The sequence below is a fragment of the Neoarius graeffei genome, chromosome 10, assembly GCF_027579695.1.
Source record: "Neoarius graeffei isolate fNeoGra1 chromosome 10, fNeoGra1.pri, whole genome shotgun sequence".
NCBI lineage: Eukaryota > Metazoa > Chordata > Actinopteri > Siluriformes > Ariidae > Neoarius > Neoarius graeffei.
Window position 1 is genome coordinate 65996134 of NC_083578.1, and position 24367 is coordinate 66020500.

Consider the following 24367-nt stretch of genomic DNA (forward strand, 5'->3'; position numbering starts at 1 on the left):
GGGGGGGCGGAGTTGTTAAGACCAACAACAATCACAAGACCGCGAAAGATCGCCATTTTTAAGCGACGAGAAGCAGCAGCTGTACAAACGCGAAGTCATCCATTATTATTATTATTGTTGTTGCCGCTGCTGCTTCTTCAGTGTTGTTTTTGCTTTGATATTCGTGCCAAGGTTTATGTAAATGTAGCGACGTAATGACGTGGCTCCGCTTAGCACCGTGAGCTATGGAAAAGCAAACTGGTTCTCAGCTGGCTCGCAAGTTGAACGAGTTGTGAACCAGCACCAGCACCGGCCCGAACCAGCCCTGGAACTGATTTGGTGGAAAAGGGGTATCAGTGTGTGTGTGTGTGAGGGGGGGATTCCAGTAAAAAGGGAAGTATGGCTATACTTTCAGTACTACTTGCCCTCCTTAATGATGAAACCAAATGTGACAGGACTCCTGCACCTCGCTGCAACTACAAAAAGGTCTTGCAGTGACAACTTCATACAAATTTAGTGCAATAAATCTCAGGCTACATACGTGGAGGTGAGAAAGGAGGATGTTATGCTATCGGAGCACTGAAGGGCTACTGAAGCACGACACGATGACAAGCAAACATCCTGTCCACATGCCTCTTTATCTAAAACTGCGCTCCATTACAAGCCAAACACGCAGCAACGGCCATCACAATGCAGCCGAAGTATTTTTAGCTTCACGGTAATACAAAACAATCTGGCTTTAAATACCTTCTCAATGACCAGCCTGCAAACGCAGAGGAAACGCCAAACAATGATTCCCGAAGACAATAGACCCAGATGAGAAAGTCTACTGTGGAAGAATGACTCCGTTCACTTGAGCAGACCTTATTCATCCTTTATTGATTTGAAGAGGGTGGGGGGAAAAAAAAAAAAAAAAAAAAACACCCACAACCTCAACAGTTTTCTCTTTAATACTCTGCTTTATCTATTCCAATAAACAAAACACAACCACTTATTACACTTGCATGCGCAAAATACTCCAGTTTTTGCACTTATTTCAAAATTATTCCTACTGAGCCATTTACATAGCTAATGCAATGAACATTCCACCAATATTCCAGCGTCCATGCAGCTGTGCATACTCCGACTGTCTAGTTGGTGTGTACACAACACACAGAGCTGACTGTAAACAGGCACGAGGCCATGTGCTGCAAAACTGCCGCAAGAACCCGAACCGAGACGTATATTCTGAATGCGCTGTATACACGTCCAAAGAATGCGCCTAAAACCTGAATAATGACGGCATGTCCTAATCCGAAAACGCTAAATTCGGAATAAGGGCGCATTCAAAATATCCAAAAAAATTTTTTTTAAATATTTATTTAACCAGGAATTTATTTTATTTATTTCGAACATGTATAAAAAAAAATGTAAGTAACTATTTGTACATACAAAAGAAAGAAAACGAGAAATTAAAAAAAATTAAATAAAATAAAGAGGTAAGACATTAGAAAACACCGCACATAATCCCATTGAGATTCAGAATCTCTTTTGCAAGGGGATCCTGGCCAAGAGAGCAGCACGGTAGGTCCACGTAAAGTACACAAGTGAAAAAAAAAAAAACACACAACAAACATAACAGTTAAAACAAATTGGCAAATCACATCATTACATTATAATCACCAGCTGCGTTCAGTAAGAGGACATGTGCATTCAGTAGTCAAACGGTCCTTGATCCTAGCTTTAAAATCTTGCATACTTGGGAGGTAATCCAATTTAAGATGACTCTGTAGTTTATACCAGGACGAGGGTGCGAATGCTTTAAAGGCACTTTCACCAAAGACAGTCCGCGCACGAGGAATGGCGTAGCTATATTATCAATCTATCGAGCCGGAGACTACAGCTTTTGGTGGTGACTAAAGGCCAATTTATGCTGACAACCCAGTCCTCGCAGATAGCGTCGCAGACAGTGTCTGCGTAGCCCCCCCCCTTCGCAGACGCTCTGCGCGCACCTCCCAAAAATTGTGACCACCGCAGAAGCCTCGCAGACAGCGCCGCAGACAAGAGGGCTCTGATTGGTCCACTCTACATCCGCTGTACACGCACTTCCGCTTCCCTACTTTCCCGGTTTGGTTTGTTTTCACGACCGGCATTTTTAAAAACACGAGCGAAGACGGAGCAGCACGAAGAGCGGATGATTGAGGAAGTGAGGAAGTACGTACATCTATACGACTCCAGTTCTAGTCATTATTAAAAAAAAAAAAGTTCTAGTCATTATAAGTAACCGGAGGATAAACACTCCACTAACCACACCCACCAACTACTCCTAGCGACTTCGCGCCCCCTTGCGTTGTGGCGGTGAATAACATCGCGCACGCCTATTACTCCCCGCTCAACGATAAATTACAACTGTCTGCGAAAAGCTATCTGCGAAAGCCTTGTCGCACGAGCATGCAGAGGCCTTAAGAGTCAAAAGAGAACATAAATAAGCAGGCAAGTCACACAGGATGGCCTTATAAAGAAAACTGTACCAGTGTTCCCATCTACGATTGTGCAGAGAAGGCCAACCAACACTCTCATACAGTGCCTTGAAAAAGTATTCATACCCCTTGAACTTTTTCACATTTTTCCACCTTACAGCGATGAACTTAAGTTTTTTATTGAGATTTTATGTGATAGACCAACACAGAGTAGCACATAATTGTGAAGTGAAATGAAAATTTTAAACAAATAAAATCTGAAAAATGTGCTGTGCATTAGTATTCAGCCCCCCTGCGTCAATACTTTGTAGAGCCACCTTTTGCTGCAATTACAGCTGCAAGTCTTTTGTGGTATGTCTCTACCAGCTTTGCACATCTACACACTGAAATTTTTGCCCATTCTTCTTTGCAAAATAGCTCAAGCTCAGCCAGATTAGATGGAGAGCGTCTGGGAACAGCAATTTTCAAGTCTTGCCACAGATGCTCAATGGGCTTTAGGTCTGGACTTTGACTGGGCCATTCTAACATGAATATTCTTTGATCTAAACCATCCCATTGTAGATCTGGCTGTATGTTTAGGGTCATTGTCTTGCTGGAAGGTGAATCTCCTTCCCAGTCTCAAGTCTTTTGCAGCCTCCAACAGGCTTTCTTCCAGGATTGCCCTGTATTTAGCTCCATCCATCTTCCCATCAACTCTGAACAGCTTCGCTGTCCCTGCTGAAGAAAAGCATCCCCATAGCATGATGCTGCCACCACCATGTTTCACAGTGGGGATGGTGTGTGCAGGGTGATGAGCAGTGTTAGTTTTCCGCCACACATGGCGCTTTGCATTTAGGCCAAAAAGTTCAACTTTGGTCTCATATGACCAAAGCACCTTCTTCCACGTTTGCTGTGTCCCCTACATGGCTTCTTATGCCTGTCTTTCAACAATGGCTTTCTTCTTGCCACTCTTCCAAAAAGGCCAGATTTGTGGAGTGTATGACTTATAGTTGTCCTGTGCACAGATTCTCCCACCTGAGCTGTGGATTTCTGCAGCTCCTCCAGAGTGATCATGGGCCTCTTGGCTGCTTCTCTGACCAGTGCTTTCCTTGCTCGCTCTGTCAGTTTAGGTGGACGGCCATGTCTTGGTAGGTTTGCAGTTGTGCCATACTCTTCCCATTTTTGAATGATGGATTGAACAGTGCTTCTTGAGATGTTCAGAGCTTGGGATATTTTTTTTTTATAACCTAACCCTGCTTTAAACTTCTCCAGAACTTTATCCCTGACCTGTCTGGTGAGTTCTTTGGTCTTCATGATGCTGTTTGTTCTTCAGTGTTCTCTAACAAACCACTGAGGCCTTCACAGAACAAGTGTATTTATGCTGAGAGTAAATTACACACAGTAGGACTCTATTAACTAATTAGATGACTTCTGAAGGCAATTGATTGCACTGGATTGTATTTAGAGGTATCAGAGGACAGGGGGCTGAATACTAATGCACACCACATTTTTCAGATTTTTATTTGTTTAAAATTTTGAAGACCATTTATCATTTTCGTTTCACTTCACAATTATGTGCTACTCTGTGTTGGTCTATCACATAAAATCTCAATAAAAAACTTTGAAGTTCGTGGTTGTAAGGTGGAAAAATGTGAAAAAGTTCAAGGGGTATGAATACTTTTGCAAGGCACTGTATAGGCTGCAGTGATGAGTACGAAAACCTGAATCTGTTACAAACCTTGATGCTGCATGATGCACTGAACCCAGCATTTTCAGAGAGGAGAGATTTGCATGCATGTATGTCACCGGAGTCAAGTATCGATAAAAAAAAGTTGCCTGTATCAATCTTTTTCTTGCACTAAAGGAGAAACAACTTTTGTTTCTATAGTAGAAACCCAGTTTAACCCTGAGTTTCTTTGTAAGACACTCAATATGGTATTTAAAAGACAGATTTTCATCCAAGCCCTGTGATGACCTGGCGACTTGTCCAGGGTGTACCCCGCCTTTCGCCCGTAGTCAGCTGGGATAGGCTCCAGCTTGCCTGCGACCCTGTAGAAGGATAAAGCGGCTACAGATAATGAGAGATGAGATGAGATTTTCATCCAAGTAAAATCCCAAGTATTTGTAGACTGAGACTCGTTCAATCACTTTCTCATTTTGTCTAACAATCTGACAATATGTCGTTTACACGACCCGTATCTAAATCTGAATAACAGTGGAATACTCATCTCATCTCATTATCTCTAGCCGCTTTATCCTTCTACAGGGTCGCAGGCAAGCTGGAGCCTATCCCAGCTGACTACGGGCGAAAGGCGGGGTACACCCTGGACAAGTCGCCAGGTCATCACAGGGCTGACACATAGACACAGACAACCATTCACACTCACAATCACACCTACGGTCAATTTAGTCACCAGTTAACCTAACCTGCATGTCTTTGGACTGTGGGGGAAACCGGAGCACCCGGAGGAAACCCACGCAGACACGGGGAGAACATGCAAACTCCACACAGAAAGGCCCTCGCCGGCCCCGGGGCTCGAACCCAGGACCTTCTTGCTGTGAGGCGACAGCGCTAACCACTACACCACCGTGCCGCCCCAGTGGAATACTCATGTGCATGTAAACCTACTGAATGAAAGGCTTGGTTTTGCAATATGGAAAACTGGGACACCAGGTCACTGCTGATTTAGTGTCACACAAGTAGGAAGTAATTTATGATCAGAAAGGGAACTAGAAACATTACCAGCAGATCACATGATACTGTTACAGTTGCATAGATTATTATGCCAAACATCCCTAATGTGTCTACAAACCTCTTGTAATATCTGAGAGAACCTCGTGTCTGAAAGTCCAAAACCGTCTCCTCCCGCACCATTACACACAGCTCCAGTACGTCCCGGACGATAAATTATTTGTCTTCTTCTAAAGGCGTACCAATTTTGCAAGCAGTCTTTCACATTACTGCACAAAATGTGAATAAGCTGTAACTCTCATCTCATCTCATTTTATTCTGCTTATCCGGGGCCGGGTCACGGAGGCAGCAGTCTGAGCATGGAAGCCCAAACTTCCCTCTCCCCAGACACCTCGGCCAGCTCCTCGGGAACAACACCGAGGCGTTCCCAGGCCAGCCGAGAGACATAGTCCCTCCAGCATGTCTCGGGTCTTCCCCGGGGCCTCATGCCTGGAACACCTCCCCAGGGAGGCATCCAGGAGGCATCCGAAAGAGATGCCCGAGCCACCTCAGCTGATTCCTCTCGATGTGGAGGAGCAGCGGCTCTACTCCGAGCTCCTCCCGAGTGACTCTGCTTCTCACCCTAAGGGAGCGCCCAGCCACCCTGCGAAGGAAACTCATTTCGGCCGCTTGTAGCTGTGATCTTGTTCTTTTGGTCATTACCCAAAGCTCATGATTTACATACGATACACATGATTTACATAAGCTGTAAATATTGCTCATTATTCTATCCACACTCACTGGATATGAGCAATCGCACACTCCGATTGGCTACTCTCCTACTAAGCTAATCAGCTCATATACCGCGAGTAGAGAAAAACAAAATGGAGCGTGTTGCTGAACCACCCGAGGATGAAATAAAAACTCTCCTCGAAAACAAAACCCCAAAACCGTTACAAAAGGCGCAATAGTATATGGAATGAAAGTATCTGATGGGAAGAACATGTATCTTTTTATTTTTCAAGAATTATTATTGTAGAATTTTTCACAAATTGCTCCCGTCATTTCACCGGTTCGTTTACGTTATTCATCTTTAAGCATTAAAATCTGCTGAATTTTTTTTTAAGACTGGTTCAAAAGATCAAAGCAGTTTGAAAATTACATCACTGAAATGTCTAAGGAAGAATTTAATACATTTCTAAAGCTATTCTATACCTCGACACAACAGCAAGATGGCACATAAAAATAACTAAATAAAATAAAATAAATAAAATTAAATACCTACCCTGCCCCACACACACACACGAAAGTCAATTTGTGCAGCCATCGATAGGTTAAGACGTCTGCCTAAGTGGAAATTGTCAGATGTTTTGTATAAATTTTTTAATCGAATTTGCAAATAAATTTTAAAAAAGCACTCAGTTTCTCAAAATCCAGTGAATGTACTGTAGACAGAATAAAACAGTCGTCATTACACTCAATCTCATCATGCATAGCTTATAGCCAACTCGGTGCTGCGCGCCTCATCAGCTCATGGATGATAGACTGGTACCAAAATTCAAAAAAGTGCTTATTTAAGGAGTTAAAGGCATTTTTGAGACAAAGTCGGCAAACAGTCTTATTTTGTCAATTTGGGTGTGCCGAATTCAAATCTGCAATATGCCAAGCTCTATCTGACCTCTGTTGACCTCTAGAGGTCATTGAACTTTGGGCCTGTAAACGTCTCAGCTGAACCCAGTTTCTCAGCTTTCTAAGGAAAGAAATGTACTAAAATGATGAATGAAGTTAGCAAATGGCCTTGTTTGTTAAATGTTTGGGTGCTGAATTCATTTTTTCATTTGTAAAACGACATATGACCTCTGATAACCTCAAGGTCATTAAACTTGGCCCATAGGCCTATGCATTTAACGGCATTTTTAAACTGACTTTACTCCCCCAAAAAGAATATGAACAGACAAAAAACAAATAGAAAGGAACAAATACAACATTAAATGCCAGTCCATGTACATGTGACTTACTTTTCACAATGAGAATGCCTCGGCGATCACCTTACATAACATTGCATTACATTTAGCGGTTATTGTTTATACAAAGCTACTGAAAAAGGACCGATTCAGCAGCATACAAAATGTGGGGGCATACAGGGTATACAGGTTAATCAGGGTTAGTATATAGGAGAGTTTTTTTCTTTGTTGGTTTTTTTTTTGTAAAGGCTTTACCCCGTTTAACCCTTTGGTGACTGACCCCTTGAAAATGGTTCCTCCAGGAACTATGACTTTTCAGTTGTCAAGACAACAGAAGAACTAAAATACAAAAACAGAAAGATACGTCACAATGCTCTTGTGCACAAAACAAAATGCTCTTGTATTTTAGTTTTTCCGTTGTCTTGACGACTGAAACGTCATCGTTCCTGGAGGAACCATGTTCAAGGGGTCAGTCACCAAAGGGTTAAAACAAAAAACAAACAACAAAGAAAAAAACTCTCCTATATACTAACCCTGATTAACCTGTATACCCTGTATGCCCCCACATTTTGTATGCTGCTGAATCGGTCCTTTTTCAGTAGCTTTGTATAAACAATAACCGCTAAATGTAACGCAATGTTATGTAAGGTGATCGCCTAGGCATTCTCATTGTGAAAAGTAAGTCACATGTACATGGACTGGCATTTAATGTTGTATTTGTTCCTTTCTATTTGTTTTTTGTCTGTTCATATTCTTTTTGGGGGAGTAAAGTCAGTTTAAAAATGCCATTAAATGCATAGGCCTATAGGCCAAGTTTAATGACCTTGAGGTTATCAGAGGTCATATGTCGTTTTACAAATGAAAAATGAATTCAGCACCCAAACATTTAACAAACAAGGCCATTTGCTAACTTCATTCATCATTTTAGTACATTTCTTTCCTTAGAAAGCTGAGAAACTGGGTTCAGCTGAGACGTTTACAGGCCCAAAGTTCAATGACCTCTAGAGGTCAACAGAGGTCAGATAGAGCTCGGCATATTGCAGATTTGAATTCGGCACACCCAAATTGACAAAATAAGACTGTTTGCTGACTTTGTCTCAAAAATGCCTTTGGGTGTCACAAGTCTGGATTTTGGTACCAGTGTATGGCTACGTTCACACTGCAGGCTGAAGTGACTCAAATCCGATCTTTTCGCCCATGTGTGACCTGTATCCGATCTTTTATTGACAATATGAACGACACAGATCCGATTTTTTCAAATCCGACCCAGGCCGTTTGGATATGTGGTCCTAATTCCGATTCCTATCCGATCTTTTCATATGCGACTTCAGTCTGAACCGCCAGGTCGCATTCATCCGACTTACACGTCATCAACAAGCCACAAATGTCACTATTCTGTGCTGAAATAGGCGGCGGGTCTCTCAAAAAAAAGAAGTTACAACAACATGGCGCATGACCACGGGCGCAGATAGAGGGTGGGACTCGTCCCACCCAGATTTAAATTCACCTCGTTCGGTCCCCCCCACTTATAGGGAGAAAAAAACGTCTATGCTGTCTTTCTTTGCATAAGGCAAACCTCACGGAAAAATCAAAAGACTAATTACCATTCGGTTTATTGAGGTGCACAGCAGTACAGACATAGTTGCAACAACTCACATAAAACAAAACAAAGACTGATATTCGGTTGGTTGAGCTGCGCAGACTGCGCAGGTTGCGAGCTCGAGCTTGGTTGCTATGGTTACTAACAAGTTTGACAGGCATATCGGGGTTGGGGTTGGTTTGCTGGCAGCTTTGTCCCCCCCAGTTTTTTGTCCCCCCCAGTTCAAAAAACGTATCTGCGCCCCTGCGCATGACATCAATGCGAGGGACGCTTTGGGCTGTGAAGGTTCTGAATCTTCTCAATGGAAGGACGCAGAGGTTAGGGAGCTGATTTCCATTTGGGGGGATGCAGCTATTCAAGCTAGATTGGATGGGTCATACCGCAACCGGGCGGTTTTACTTCCGTAAACACTGGCCATGCTCACTGCGTGTGACGTCGTCGTATCCTGCAATGCGCATGAGGAACACTTTTAGGTCGCTTTTCGTTCATACTGAGGATCACATACAAGTCGCATATATTTGTTAACGTGAACGACCTCACAAAAAAATCGGATTTCACAAACAAATCGGAATTGAGCATTAAGCCTTGCAATGTGAACGTAGCGTATGACTCCATTTTGTGGAATAACTTAAATATACGAGTAGTATATCCTTATTACAATACATTGGCATTCATTTAGCAGACGTGCATTACATATAATGGACCGTTCAATGGAAGTATGATCATTGTATCGTTCGGTGGAAACGAAAATATAATACAAAATCACAAAAAAAGTATTACACAACAGGCTGATCATGAAAAATACCGCAACAGAATTGCATTTTAAAAGCACTGGCAGTTATATGACCAAGCCTGAACATTTTTTTTTTTTTTTGGGGGGGGGGGGGGGGGGGGGGGGAGATATTACACATAGCCTGTTAAAACTTAATTTCTGACCAAGCCCTCGCCCCTTTCTCTGTCTCATAAAGCCTTGAGGACTTTTAAACCCCCAGTCTGAGAAACCATGCCCTTAAACAAAAAAGCTTTCATATACAGTCACTACTTATGGAACAGATGAGCTGAGTAATGACCCACGAGGTCAGCTCCGTCTCTGTATCCACTCACTGTAGAGCCGCCCGAATCTGCCCAGAAGATTACACTACAAGGATCACACAATCTGTTAGAATACAGTTTAGGCATGCATTGATCTCTGTAACGATCAGGACTCGGTTCAAATCTATGCTCATCGAGTTTAGCATACATACGAGGACACACTAACGAGAGACGGCACAAAATGACAGCAAGTTGGACATGCTTCCCGATAATGCCAATCAAAGCAATGCCGAGTGCAAAATTTGCCGTGCAAAAAGATCACATAGGGGAACTGCAACGTCTTCCTACGATACAAGTATCCTGATAAAGATATGCCAAAAGAGCTCTTAACAGAGACAGCAATATTTGAGTGAGCAGAGCAGTGGTCAGTGGGCAAGGTCGTTAAAAATGCACCAAAGTGCAGTGAATTGAGCATACAATGATATTATCTGGTACCAGGGAGCAGTGAGACGGGAAACGAGTCACGTCTGACAGCACTTCAGTAGAACACTGAGCCACATGCTTTTTACAGGCACCTTGTGCTCATTTTTAATAACCAGGCTTGCCGATACCGCTGTGTGCTCAGCTCAGTCCCCCGCATGCTCTCTATTAACAAGATCAACTGTGAGCTACTGCTCACTTATGTATCCCCCCGCTCTCGTTTATATCAGAATGCAAGCAACCGAAGGAATAGGACACTTATTACGAATGTTAACTTCAACAAATAATGAACCCTGAAACAAGTAAGTAAAGAGCAGTGTCTCTCCCCAGGGATTTCAAATAGCATCCTGGTAAACTGCCATTTTGAAATAGCATTTTGCTTCTTGAAATAGTGTCAAAATCCACCCTATATGCTTCGTAAATACATTCAGTCGGTAAACAGGAGGTCGATGTGAGACAGACCTGAAAACGGTATAGAACTCCAAGCTGAAGCTCGGTACCAAATATCAAGCAGTTGTGATTTGGAGTTGCTGAGAGAAAAGAGAAAAAAAGAAAAAAAAAAAAAAAAGTGTTAAAAATTTTGTAAATCCACGCTATGTTTCGGAAATACATTGTTGGTAAACAGGAAGTTGATGTGCAACAGACCTGAAAACGGTATACATGGTAACATGGTATAGAACCCCAAGCTGAAGTTTGGTACCAAGTGGCTATGATCCAGAAAGATATAAAGATGTATCAAACACCAGAACATCGTAAAGGTCCATTAAGCCTCGGTCACAACCGGCCGTACGTGCTCCTACGGCTGGTCTACGTGCAAAAAAACCACAAGAAACGCACGGAGGGCGCGCGTGAAACGTGCTGATTTTCGAGTCGTAGACTGGCCGCAGACCGGCCGCAGAGGTTCTTTGTCATGTCAAACAAACTCTACGGGCGCTTACGTTTTTTTCAGGTTGCAAGACAAACTTACGGCCAATGTGCGTCTTTCTCCACGAACAAAAAAAAAAAAAAAAAAAGCAGCGATTTGGGAAATGCCAAAAAAAAAAAAAAAATCGCACAGCCAAAAAAAAAAAAATTGTACGTCCGGTTGTGACCTAGGCTTTAGGTAAGATTTGTGAAAAATAGGTCTCCAATGGTTAAATAGATGGAGTTGAGTAAGATTAATTGATTTAAAAAAAAAAAAAAGAAAGAAAAACACACAACACCACACACTCCACATTGAGCCCACCTTCATTTCCACAAAACTCCAGCCCAAAAGCTTATAGCAGTTCAGCTAGAGTTAGCATGAGCAGGACTGTCATGGCATCACCTCAGACATTCAACTGTACGAAAACCAAGTTAGAACTCTATAAACATGCTTGGTCTTTTGGTCAGTCTAGTCTGAGCCCCAGCCAATAACTTAACAGCCTATTAAGATCCCGGGCCCCACTACAACCTATTCTTTACAGGAATGTAGGTTACATGAGGCTGCGCATTTTGATAATTATTAGCTACCTTGATTCTGCAAAGTGGATGAACGTACACAACCTCACTGCCACTGTTCTACCCTAATAGTCTATGTGCTGTGGCTGGCTGTAGCCTATGGCTATGTGAAATTACTTTTGACCTAAGTGATTTTAAGTGTCATTTTAAAAGTACAAGTTTGGAGACACTTCCTTTGTTTATCTGTTGCTGTCTACGCAGGACCCGAGATTGTTTTTTCCCCCAAAAAGGGGTGTGGTGACGGGAGCCTACTCTGGCCGACGTACTGCTGGTCTGATGAAGGAAGATGTGAAAGGCAGTTGGGAACGCGTCTATAAAATACTGACGAGGTCAATCCAAACTTTTTTTTTTTTTTAAATATTGTGCGATCAAGGAGCAAAGACTGCATTTTCTATAGCTCTTGACTCGACTGCTATTTTTCCAAGTTTTGTTTCTCATAAATTTGTGGGGATTTTTTTCCCCCCTCATAAATTTGTGGCTTTTAATCTCAGACTATCCAGGGTTTTTTTTAAGCTATATAATACACTTCTTCTGAAACAATGGGTCAAAGTTATTTTCTATCATTTGTCTATAAATTTCCAACATTACGGAATGAAAAATATTGACGATTGCATGTTTAAACACAAAACTCAATAAGAGAAAAGAAAAATCACTGTTACCAGCAACATAGTATTAAGCAAAAAGGGGCACTAAGTGGATTACTCATTTCTATTGAGGTATTTCACCTGACGTCACAGGGTCACGTGACGCCCCGGTGTCCGCCATTTTGGACGGCAAGCTAGCTAATGTCAACAACAGTAGCTGGTATGTTACTGTAGCAATGTTTACGTTCAGGAAGGTGTTTTCTGCATCTCGCTCCTTTTTCTTTTATGTTTTTCGTTTGTCGCCTTCCTCGCATTCAAACTGATTCGAGCTGTGCCGTCCAAAATGGCAGCATCACATGACTTGGTCACGTGAGTGAAATACCTCAATAGCAGTATTGACAGATGGCAGAAAATGTATTCAACCGGGAAAAATAAATATACCCATGCCTTTCAGAAAAAAGTGCAGCGTGGTGAACTTTCAGCATAGAATACAATGGTGTGTTTGGGTTATTATAGGTTTAAAAAAAAAAAAAAGTCTGAGATTAAAAACCACAAATTTACGAGGGGGAAAAATCCCCACAAATTTATGATGAACAAAACTTGGAAAAATAGCAGTCGAGTCAAGAGCTATAGAAAACACAGTCTTTGATCCTTGATCGCACAATATATTTAATTAAAAAAAAAACCGCTGGGAGATTTGACAACATTTCCCAGAATGCACCGCAGCCAGGAAGCATGCTAATGTTGAGCTTTCCTGGATCCAACAGGAGATGAATGTATAAAGCAAACAGCCTTGTTCATGTGTATCCTTTTTGTCTTCGCTGTTTATAAATGTACAATTACTGCACAGGAGTAGTTTCCTGTTACTTTCAGTGTGTGGTTTCTTCTCATTTGCCCAAATCCCCGTTATTTTGAAACAACTGAGAGTTACAGTTAATGCAATCTTTGTGGAAAAAAAAAAGAAAAACCCCCCACTATTTTTCTAAGTTTTGTTCATCTTAACCTTGTGACTTTTTAACCTATAATGGCCTGAAAGCTTTGTAATTAAAACAGGTTTGTCACAACAGATTCCCATGCACCCATTACCCTCTGTGTAGGGCTGCGTACCTAAACGCAACATCAGGTACCGGTACAGAGGTTTAGGTACAGGTCAGGACCTGTACCTGAACAATTTGACAAATTCTTCTGAACTTCTTCAATAATGACAGAAACATTAATAAACTGTTGACAACTTGTCAGTATCTTTATTCAAAGAAAACCGAACATAACTAGGTTTCTTACCTCACTTCTCAGTCACCCTATAGTTAACTTGGGACAAAAAGTCATAAATTGTCTCACAGCGAGAAGTGGCTACACTAGAGTACTACAGACTACGGGCAGTCCGCGGCCTTTAACTTACGCGGCAAAATTACACAAAGCAACAAAGGCCGCCAATGCCAGCAAAGGAAAAATGGCTGACCTGCTTTTGAGTCTTTTTGACCAATCAGAACGCTGGATCAGCCAAGCTCTCGCAATGTCTCGTGAGACTGTGGCGAGAGGATTTCAAATCAAAGATGGCTCTGATTTCAAGTTTCAGCGCGGCATTTTACGTCTTTTCCAGTGCTAAATTTTTGTCATTGTGGTAGGATTTACGCATCTTCAGTCACAAAATAAGCAGATACTTGGTGTAAATTTATATCGGTACAGTACCGGTACTTCATGATCTGGTATTTTGGACCTGTACCAAATCGATTTTCACGGTACAGTACCGGTACATAGTACCGGTACGCAGCCCTACCTCTGTGTATTCTCTAAACAAACCACCTTTTTTTTCTGTCCGAGATTTAGATACACGCACAATTTAGAAACACCTAACTCTACGAACAATCCTTCAAAATACTCTGATGGACAAAAACAGCCTTGTGACCCAAGTCAGGAAACCCTGAGGCACTAAAGTGCACAGCCTAAAGTGATGAGCCTCTTTTGTTTGCTAAGTGGATGCATGGTTATTATGCCATTCAGTGCCCATCAATCTAAGCAGGGCTAACTAGTTATGCACTGGGGTATAATGGGGAAGAGCACCCAAAGCCATTTACCCAAGCTCTTCTCTCATAGCTGAATATCCCACATCATTAGGGGCACTAATGACGAGTCCCACATGTTCATATTCTCAGCTTAATGGACCCCCGGATGCGCCTCTCCTCCTGCCTGGCTTCCAAGTACCATAAAGATAAGCATCATCCAATATTGCCGTTATTGATTTTTCACTTACAAATGCAAACCCATCCCGTTCAGACAATATTCTCAGAAACGGATGCATCTTCTCAGCATTTGTTACCCGTAGCGTAAAATGACAGCACTTTTTTTATGAAAAATGAGCTATTCTTACTAAAACCACCAATGCTCACCATATTCTATGCCAATACAATCATCTTCTGGATAATTAGAGATCCAGAGAACCAAGTTGCGGTCAGCAGTGGAGCCACAGGGACGGCTCTTTTGGTCCTGCGTTCTCCTCTCCAAGGCTTCTTTAGCATTTGGCCAAAAAGATCCACCACAGCACAAGAGACAGATGATTTCATAAAGTTGAGTTGCACATACCCATGAGATGGTCATTATCACATAAGCATTCAGTGCTTAGACAGCCCATACCTGGATATAATTCTTTCTCTGATGAACACCAGCAATGCAATGTAATTATTATACATACAGGACACTTTTTCGATGGAATAAAAATATATGCGCTCTATTCCCTTCTATCAGGTTTCATTCATTTGGTTTGACAGCATGCAATATTGTAAGCCTATCGCTTATCCTACGTGTATTACGTCACTCTACCCAATGGAGAATGAGCATTGAATATGGTTGTCAAGACAACATGACATCACACGTTGGAGCTGATGCAAATGTTCAAGGAGAAAGTTTTCTGAACTATTTCTGTGTTCGCCGGAAAACAGAAAGACGTGTTGAACACCAGAAAGGCTACCAAAACCTCACTGGATATTCTTCATGCATATTTCCAAGAGAAAAACAAACCAACGGACATCAAAAAATTGGAAAAGAGACAAAAACTTCTGCGCTAGCGAGTGACTGACAATTTGTAAACAAACATGGCTGCCAAGTTTACTTCATTAAATACTGAAGATTGAGAGAATTTTGAAAGAAAAAGATGCGCTGAACACCTGAAATGAATGTGTGTGTATATAATAATAATGGCTTTTTTTCAGGGTATATCAGGTATATTCCATTCGACTCGTTCAATATCATGCTAGCTGAACGGAATGTAGAGAGCACAAAAATTCATTTGGCAAGTTTTGGGTTAGGATTTGACATGACTGGGATTGAAGGCACTGATGTGACCTCACATAGACTTCGTGAAATATCTCATCGCATCTCATTATCTCTAGCCGCTTTATCCTTCTACAGGGTCGCAGGCAAGCTGGAGCCTATCCCAGCTGACTACGGGCGAAAGGCAGGGTACACCCTGGACAAGTCGCCAGGTCATCACAGGGCTGACACTAATGCCGCTTTTCCACTACAAACGCGGCTGAGTCGGGCTGAGCCGTGCCGTGCTGAGTCGAGCTGAGTGGGGCTGTTGGAGTTGCATTTCCACTACAACCGCGCTGAACCGTGCTGGCTGGAAGTGGGTGGACACATTGGGTGGAGTTAGCGAAAGTGGGTGGACGTCACGTGATGTCGTTAAGCAGCGCAAACAGTGACATCAGTGAGCTTTTAAGCGGTAGTCTCACGACCCGGATAGTAAACAATAAACATGGAGGACATGGAGTCGTTAGTGTTGCTGGTCTTGGTGCTGTGGCTTGTTGTCACCGACAACGCCAACAGATACTGGCAAGAGCGTATAGATGAGGCGAGGCGCATAAGGCTTCATAATTCTCGTAATTCTTCTTCTTCCAGGTTTACGGTGTTTACAGATCCCAGCGTGCTCGCGGGGCGTGTGGGGGCATGTGAGGACACTCCTCCTCACCAATCAGTGCACAGGGAAGGGTCTGCTCACGCCCCCAACCTCACTCGGCTCGCTTTGGCTCGCTTCAGCCCCACTCCAAAACGGTGCGAGTTTTAGGGGCTAAGCAGGGCTGAAGCGAGCTGAGTCGTGCTGTTTTTTGGTAGTCGAAACGCGAGCCGTGTCGGGCTGAAGTGAGCTGAAAAAGGGTAGTGGAAAAGGGCCAATAGACACAGACAACCATTCACACTCACACCTACGGTCAATTTAGAGTCACCAGTTAACCTAACATGCATGTCTTTGGACTGTGGGGGAAACCGGAGCACCCGGAGGAAACCCACGCGGACACGGGGAGAACATGCAAACTCCGCACAGAAAGGCCCTCGCCGGCCATGGGGCTCGAACCCAGGACCTTCTTGCTGTGAGGCGACAGCGCTAACCACTACACCACCGTGCCGCCCCCACTTCGTGAAATATGACCGTTAAAATAACTAACAAATTACATGATGTTAGTTGGTTTTAAAAATCTAGTTGGGATCCAAAGAATCCGACTGTGTTATGAGTGAATCCATGTTAGAACGGTATGGAAAAATCTGCCATGGTTCGAGTAGAAAACATTCTACGAGCTCGCTCTATCTATCTATCTATCTATCTATCTATCTATCTATCTATCTATCTATCTATCTATCATTTTTTTTTTAGATAAACCAATTCCCTGAAGATATCTGATGAAGTACTTGCAAGAACTACAATCGTTTTACCATGTTGATTTATTTATTTTTAAATTGTTGACTGTCAGTCAACGTGACAAATACGCAAGATATTTTTGCTGCCTGGCACCATCCACGCACGTCGGACTCCCACTCGTGCGCTTCCGTGCTCCGAGATATTCTTGTTTTCTTCCAGTGTACGCCGTGTAAAAGCAGGTTTCTGGAAAGAAATAACAGAATTCTTTCTTTCTTTCTCCATGGGTCCACTTGAACTTGCCACCTTGTGAAAGCTCCGTTCTAACAAGCAGCAGTAAATATGAAGGTCTGTCGAAAACTCTCATCACATGAAAAATAAAACTTAATTCTAATTGGCTGCTAAGAAAAGAAGGCGTGTCCGGGGCACACTTTGCTGCGCCCCAGTCTAAATCTTGAACCCGCCAATTAAAACGCAGCCTCGGGTCACTTGATCTCCAAAAGTTTGTGTAGCCACATACACGCTGATTTGGCCGGCACTACAGCGGGCGAAAGTGTACAGGAAGTGTCGGTGTTCACATAAAATTTCAATAAATACAGCTTAAGAAACGGGTTAAAATAATTAGATGGATGTAGGATGAGTAAACAATTTTGACTTAAATACTTTTGCTTAATTAATGTTTAATATCACAGTCGGGCGGCACGGTGGTGTAGTGGTTAGCACTGTCACCCCACAGCAAGAAGGTCCGGGTTCGAGGTCCGTGGCCGGCGAGGGCCTTTCTGTGCGGAGTTTGCATGTTCTCCCCGTGTCCGTGTGGGTTTCCTCCGGGTGCTCCGGTTTCCCCCACAGTCCAAAGACATGCAGGTTAGGTTAACTGGTGACTCTAAATTGACCGTAGGTGTGAATGTGAGTGTGAATGGTTGTCTGTGTCTATGTGTCAGCCCTGTGATGACCTGGCGACTTGTCCAGGGTGTACCCCGCCTTTCACCCGTAGTTAGCTGGGATAGGCTCCAGCTTGCCTGCGACCCTGTAGAACAGGATAAAGCAGCTAGAGATAATAAGATGAGATCACAGTGTCTCTCACATCTGGATAACTGGAAGGGGCAGCACCCCAGCGCCCCCTACTGACCAGCCGCCACTGATCTTAACGCATTTTCAAGTAAATAATCTTCTGACTCGGAGACTGTCGAGTTCTCAAATGCAGCTGCATAAATTTTGGGAGCTATGAGCTGATAGCCTGGGCCCACCCATCCTAAGCGTGACGCAACATGAGGGCCTGTTGCGAGCTTAGTCTGGCAAGGCAAGCTATCTACAGCTCTTCCAAGCTCCCGAAAAATCGGGAACCAATCAACTTTGAGCATCTCCAATGGCCCTGGGTATAGGCGTGTTCAAGGCAGTGACGTAGTAGAACTGCGACCGGAAGCCATAGATTGTTTACAGAATCTATGCCGGAAGCGCTTCATTCACTAGAAACATTACGAACATGGAGCAAGTTCTCATTGAAAACGGAGCAAAGAGCAGCCCTGGAGGTATTTATTGAAAGGAAGGACGTTTTCGCCTTGCTCCCGACCGGCTTCGGTAAGAGTTTAATCTACCAGTTAGCCCCGTCGCGTCACATACGTCAGAGGAAAGAGTGATGTGATTGGTTTAAGCTTCATCACAGCCTTTTCTGGCTTCGACCAGTAGCAAACTGAGGCATTTCAGGGAGGCGGGTCAACCACGCGCTTTGGGAAACGGTTGGGCTTAATATCTTGGCCAGACCAATAGCTCGTAGAGCTTTGCAGTCGCGTTAGCCAGACTAATGAGCTGAGCGTGTTACAACGGTTTTCGTGTAATAGTGATCTGTATTATAACAGCGCTCCACTCTATTTTATTCAACTTTTTAGATGGGGTAAACTTACAGAGGTTAAATACCATGTTCTATAAATCTGATTTACGTCCAAGTAAAATTTACCCAGCTGTCAAAACCTCCATATGCGGCTACGTTAATGCCGGGTATGGACTAGTAAGGAAAAGGGAAAAGGGCAGTCTATATTCTTGCTGTTGGGTCTACAGCTACCCGTTCAAAAAAAAAAAAAAAATACTAGATCATCCATGTCGAGAACAAAAGGACAGAATGAGAAACGGTTGCGAAGGGGAAGCTTTGCAGTCTGAGGGGTCAGCATTATTTGATTGTTCCCCTTACTGCCATGACTCATCTGAAAGATGTTAGTCATGTGAGAAAGAGGAAACCTGGAGAAATGAGTGCAGATCAGCAAGTTTCAGTTGGAGTTGCATTGCTTGGTTTCCTGAAGCTTGAACAGAAATAGATCCATCTATAAGCTGCTGAGAATCCGATTCATTTTATAGATATACTGTCAAAACGAACAAAGACCTCGGAAATGAACGGAATTAATTTATTCATGTGGATAACAAAACGACACATTTAAACACTTTACCCAGTACAAGACTCCGTTTGTAGAACTGAATTGCCAATCCAGAGGAAACTGGTGAGAAAACCAGTGTATTCTTTATCTGAGAAAAAGTGATGCTGTGGATGAAGAGACTCAGCCTGCACATCAGGGAAACTGGCAGGCGGTTGGCCACAAAAAGCGCGTCATCAAGGCTACATGAACTAACGTGAGCAATTAAGCTTAAATCCCTCACACCTATACGTTCTAGACAGCAGGATATTAAACTTCCACTCACTTCACTCCCTCCCTCCCTCCGTCCGTGTCTCAAGGAGGCGACATGAACAAGAGAAAACTTTTAAAACACACACACACACACACACACACACACAAACCAAAAAAAACATACAAACAATCTTACCCATCTCACTGATACAGGCAAAGTTGGCTGTTCAAGGTTTCCATATTCTTCAGAACTAATATTCACCCCACACACACACTCTTAATTCCTTTTATGCTAACAGCCACTGTGTCGCAATTAAGGACTGGTCAACACTTTTTCCCCGCGACAGAGAACTTGGGCATGCAGTAGTGACAGTGGGTGTGTTTAAAGTAGTTCTAGAATTTGAAAATCGCCTTTGCATGTAACGATGAATACTAATATTTGTAGTATATTACAAAAAAAAAAAAATCACTAAAAAATGTTTATCCGTTATGATTTTATAGAGGATTTTCTGCGATAGCCCACGAGCAAAACATCGCGCCGCGATCACGTGACCGATGACGTAGTAAATTGACAAGCTAGACAGCTCACTGCCCGTACATACTGTGACTGAGTGACAATTCGCGGATCTACGGATTATTTCCACTGTATACGATGGTAAAAAAAGTGTGTAGTGAAAGTTCATTATGTCTACCTATTGAAACTATTCTTTAAATTCGTTTCTTAAGACAAGGATTTTTTTAAGATGTTACCTTGACAGTTTCGGCGATAAACTTCCGCCTTCTTCAAAACAGTCACCAGATGTCGAGTGGTGACGTGCCTTATCAGCTGATGTTACTCTAAGGAGGCGTGAACGTCCCGCCCAATTTGACAGGTAGTTCACGCCTCCTTCTGACAGCAGGAGGCGTGAACTACCTGTCAAATTGGGCGGGACGTTCACGCCTCCTTAGAGTAACATCAGCTGATAAGGCACGTCACCACTCGACATCTGGTGACTGTTTTGAAGAAGGCGGAAGTTTATCGCCGAAACGGTCAAGGCACACACGGACTGGCCATCGGGAGTAGCGGGAGTTTTCCCGGTGGGCCGGCGGAGAAAAAAAAACAAAACAAAACAGTTGCGCGCTGACCTTTAATATAATAAGCAATGTTAACAGTTTCTTTAAGAAACTTAACATTGCTTATTACAGTTAACATTGCTTATTACAGTTGCGCGCTGGCCTTTAATATGATAAGCAATGTTAACAGTTTCTTTAAGAAACTTAACATTGCTTATTACAGTTAACATTGCTTATTACAGTTGCGCGCTGGCCTTTAATATGATAAGCAATGTTAACAGTTTCTTAAAGAAACTGTTAACATTGCTTATATTAAAGGCCAGCGCGCAACTGCTTTTTTTTTTTTCTCCGCCGGCCCACACTGAACCACCGGCCCACCGGGAAAACTCCCGCTGGCCAGGTAACATCTTAAAAAATCCTTGTCTTAAGAAACTAATTTAAAGAATGGTAAAAAAGTGTCGCGTACAGCTGTTCTAAAACCAACAAAGACGGAGTATCTCTGCATCAGTTCCCTGATCCTGATAAGAATAATGGATACGATCGCGCTGAGTGGAACCGGCAAGTAAAGCGGACGAGGGCAGACTGGTGCTAGTTGAAGGCTAGTGCACATTTATGCTGGTGAGTGTAAAGGGAAAAGTGTTTTTTTATAGTCCATGGGAGAATCTTGAAGCGCGCTTTGAACGAGCTTCCCGAACCTTTAGGACAATTAAAGGGTTCTTTAACTAAACAAGAACTAGACGATCCCTGGACGAGTTCCTGCTTTGCACTTCTACGATACAGCCGTGACTGTCCCCATTCAGGCCCGCATTTTTCTTCTCCCCAAGCTCTGAACGCACACAAAGCAGACTTTGACAGCTGCAGTCATTTCCGTGTTGTTGGAAAGGCCGCTTGAACGCCATCGGTTCGCCCCAAATATACTGCCGATCACGACGCACATTTCGGCCCAGACCTCTGATTTAGTAGAAAAAATGTTGTGCATCGACTCACCTCGACTGGAACACGATTCACTTTCGTCTTCAGACGCAATTTCGTCTGAATAATCGCTGTCTGATTCACTCATTTCGCTTGTGTTTATACTGGATGCTGCCATCCTGGTCAATTTACTACGTCATCGGTCACGTGACTCCCGACTGGGATTTCCAGGAAATGCTTCCCAGAAGCTTGGTTTTGTCGCTCAAATACACCCCTTTGATGGGGAAATTTTTTATTTTTAATTTGCATACATTGAATATATACCCTTATACTACATTTTCATCAATAGTGGGTTCTAAAATTCTAGAACTACTTTAAAGGAAAACTCCACCCTGAACAATTTGCATATTAACCTTTATATTTAACCTTTGATCGTCAGTGGTGGAGCGATGCAGCAGCGCGTTGGTACTTCATGCCGCTTTTCCACTACAAATGCAGCTGAGTTGGGCTGAGCCGTGCCGTGCTGAGTTGGGCTGAGTCGAGCTGAGTGGGGCTGTTGGAGTTGCATTTCGACTACAACTGCACTGAACCGTGCTGGCTGGAAGTGGGTGGACACATTGGGTGGACGTCACGTGATGTTAGGCGGCGCAAACAGTGACATCAGTGATCTTTTAAGCGGTAGTCTCACGACCCGGATAGTAAACAATAAACATGGAGGACATGGAGTCGTTAGTGTTGCTGGTCTTGGTTCTGTGGCTTGTTGTCACCGACAACGCCAACAGATACTGGCAAGAGCGTATAGATGAGGCGAGGCGCATAAGGCTTCAGAAATTCTCGTAATTATTCTTCTTCCGGGTTTACGGTGTTTACAGATCCCAGCGTGCTCGCGGGGCGTGTGAGGACACTCCTCCTCACCAATCAGTGCACAGGGGAGTGTCTCCTCACGCCCCTAGCCCCACTCGGCTCGGCTCGCTTCAGCCCCACTCCAAAACCGTGCGAGTTTTGGGTGCCAAGCAGGGCTGAAACGAGCTGAGTCGTGCTGCTCTGAGGTAGTCGAAACGCGAGCCGTGTCGGGCTGAAGTGAGCTGAAAAAGGGTAGTGGAAAAGGGCCATTAGTCTGTCCAGTGCCCTCACCTACTCCTCTTCTCAAACAGATCAGCTTTCAAATCTTCAACTTTCATGTTAATACCATAGACATATAAACAGACGCCGCAATCTGCGTAGAATCATACGTCATCCTCGCCGCCATATTGGATGTGGCAAAGTGGAGATTCTTCAACCGTCTCTGGTATAGCGTCTAGACAGTAGCGGAGAATAAAGATGCCTCATTCATGTGCTGCGTTTAACTGTACCAACAGGTTTACTGTCCAAACAAGATCACATGGGATTACCTTTCACAGGTGAGACTGGAAAAATACTTTTCAATACTGTTCCTTCAGTCTGCAGTTTCCCAGCTCATCTCCACCGGGTAGGTGTGGAGTTATAAGCAGTGAGAATTAGAGAATACAGTGCCACACTATGATGAACGTTTTTGAACGTATGATGAATATTTTTAACCTTTCTGAATGTGAAGGAATCAGTGATGTATTTTGTTTTGGTATGGCGTTAGAACCTGGCCGAACTCAGTTTGGCGCTCATTCAGCTCACTTTATTCAACGAGAGTAGGTCTGTGTGGTGACTCAATAAATAAAACAGTACATTTTTATTTTCATTCACTATTTCCAGTTTTTCCACTATTTCCATCAGTTATCATATTCAGTCTTGTAGGTTGGTTATTGTGGCCTCAGGTTTTGGTAGCTTGCTACGGTATGCTGACTGATTAGCTTACCTGAGCTATCTATCGCGTATCTGTCGCTAGTTTGCAGTGTACAGGGTATTTCGCACACTATTTATAACCATCACATTAAAAGTTATACGTGTTGTTTTGATGCCTGTTTGTTTCCCAAATATATACGTGTGTGTGTTAATGGGTGAATAAAAGGCATCGAGTTAAATATTGTTGTAGAAAGGGGCTTTATGAAGTTCAGTCCATTTACTTGCATTGGTTTACGGGGAAGATTTGCCACATCCAATATGGCGGACACTCTGACGTATCCCAGCAACGGGCCACCAGCTCAATGCGGCGTCTATGTTCATATGTCTATGGTTAATACTGTATCATGCTAGTCATATCGTAGATCACTGCCTAACTGAGCCAAGTCTCCGTTCTAACCCAGTACAACTGAATTCTGGGGCTGAGTCCAATATTTGCTGTCTCACTACTTCTATACTGGGTTCTCAAAAAATGTTTCAGGGAGAAGTTATCCTTTAGATATACAAAATAACCTGGGGGGGGACGTCAATATGTTTGAACGTACACAAGTAATACATAAAATTTTTTTTAAAAAAAACCTCCACACACCCCTCAGTAGTTGAATTTCTTTCCGTAGTCCGGCGTTGTAATGGAGTCACTCAACATCGAGTCCAGTCTTGAGTTTCCAGTGTTCAAATCAGAGTCATTAAAGAAATTTCAAGTCGAGTCCACTATTGATCCAAGTCGAGTCCGAGAACATGACTCCAACCGCACCGTTTGACGCTGGTTAGTGCTGCCTTTATGTGAAAGCGTCTCTGCTACTGTGTTGGACTAACGTTCCTGCTCGACCGCCCCATTTTACTTAATAGGCTACAGATAAAAAGCTTGTTCGTTGCTCAGCAAGCTCCGCCCACTATCAACAAGGCAAATAACATGAGAGAGGGTTAACACTAGCGAGTTCATCAGTCAGCAAGCCACGCTATCAACAGAGCAATGAACATAGCATGTCACTTACTCCTCTGGGTGGAGTCTTACCAAATGACGACTGAAGTTCGAGGTTGTCCCCGTCGTCTCCTCGATAGTTCTTCTACATATGGAACACACAGCAGTGCGTTTTTCCCCACTGCACGAGAAGTCAGTATAA

The 24367-nt window shown here is 43.2% G+C and overlaps 1 protein-coding gene across 2 annotated transcripts in view; it reads right to left on the reverse strand.

Annotated features, from left to right (window-relative positions):
- Positions 1-24367, reverse strand: part of abl2 (c-abl oncogene 2, non-receptor tyrosine kinase) — an 87954-nt gene that overhangs the window by 31898 nt on the left and 31689 nt on the right. Inside the window, exon 1 of one of the 2 annotated variants that reach the window (XM_060932139.1) lies at positions 19663-19756. The exons of the other annotated variant lie outside the window; for it this stretch is intronic. Within the exon in view, the coding sequence (XP_060788122.1) occupies positions 19663-19666 (4 nt within the window). The 5' untranslated portion in view covers positions 19667-19756. Of the gene's footprint in view, positions 1-19662; positions 19757-24367 lie in introns of those variants that run through there. 2 annotated transcript variants of the gene reach the window in all.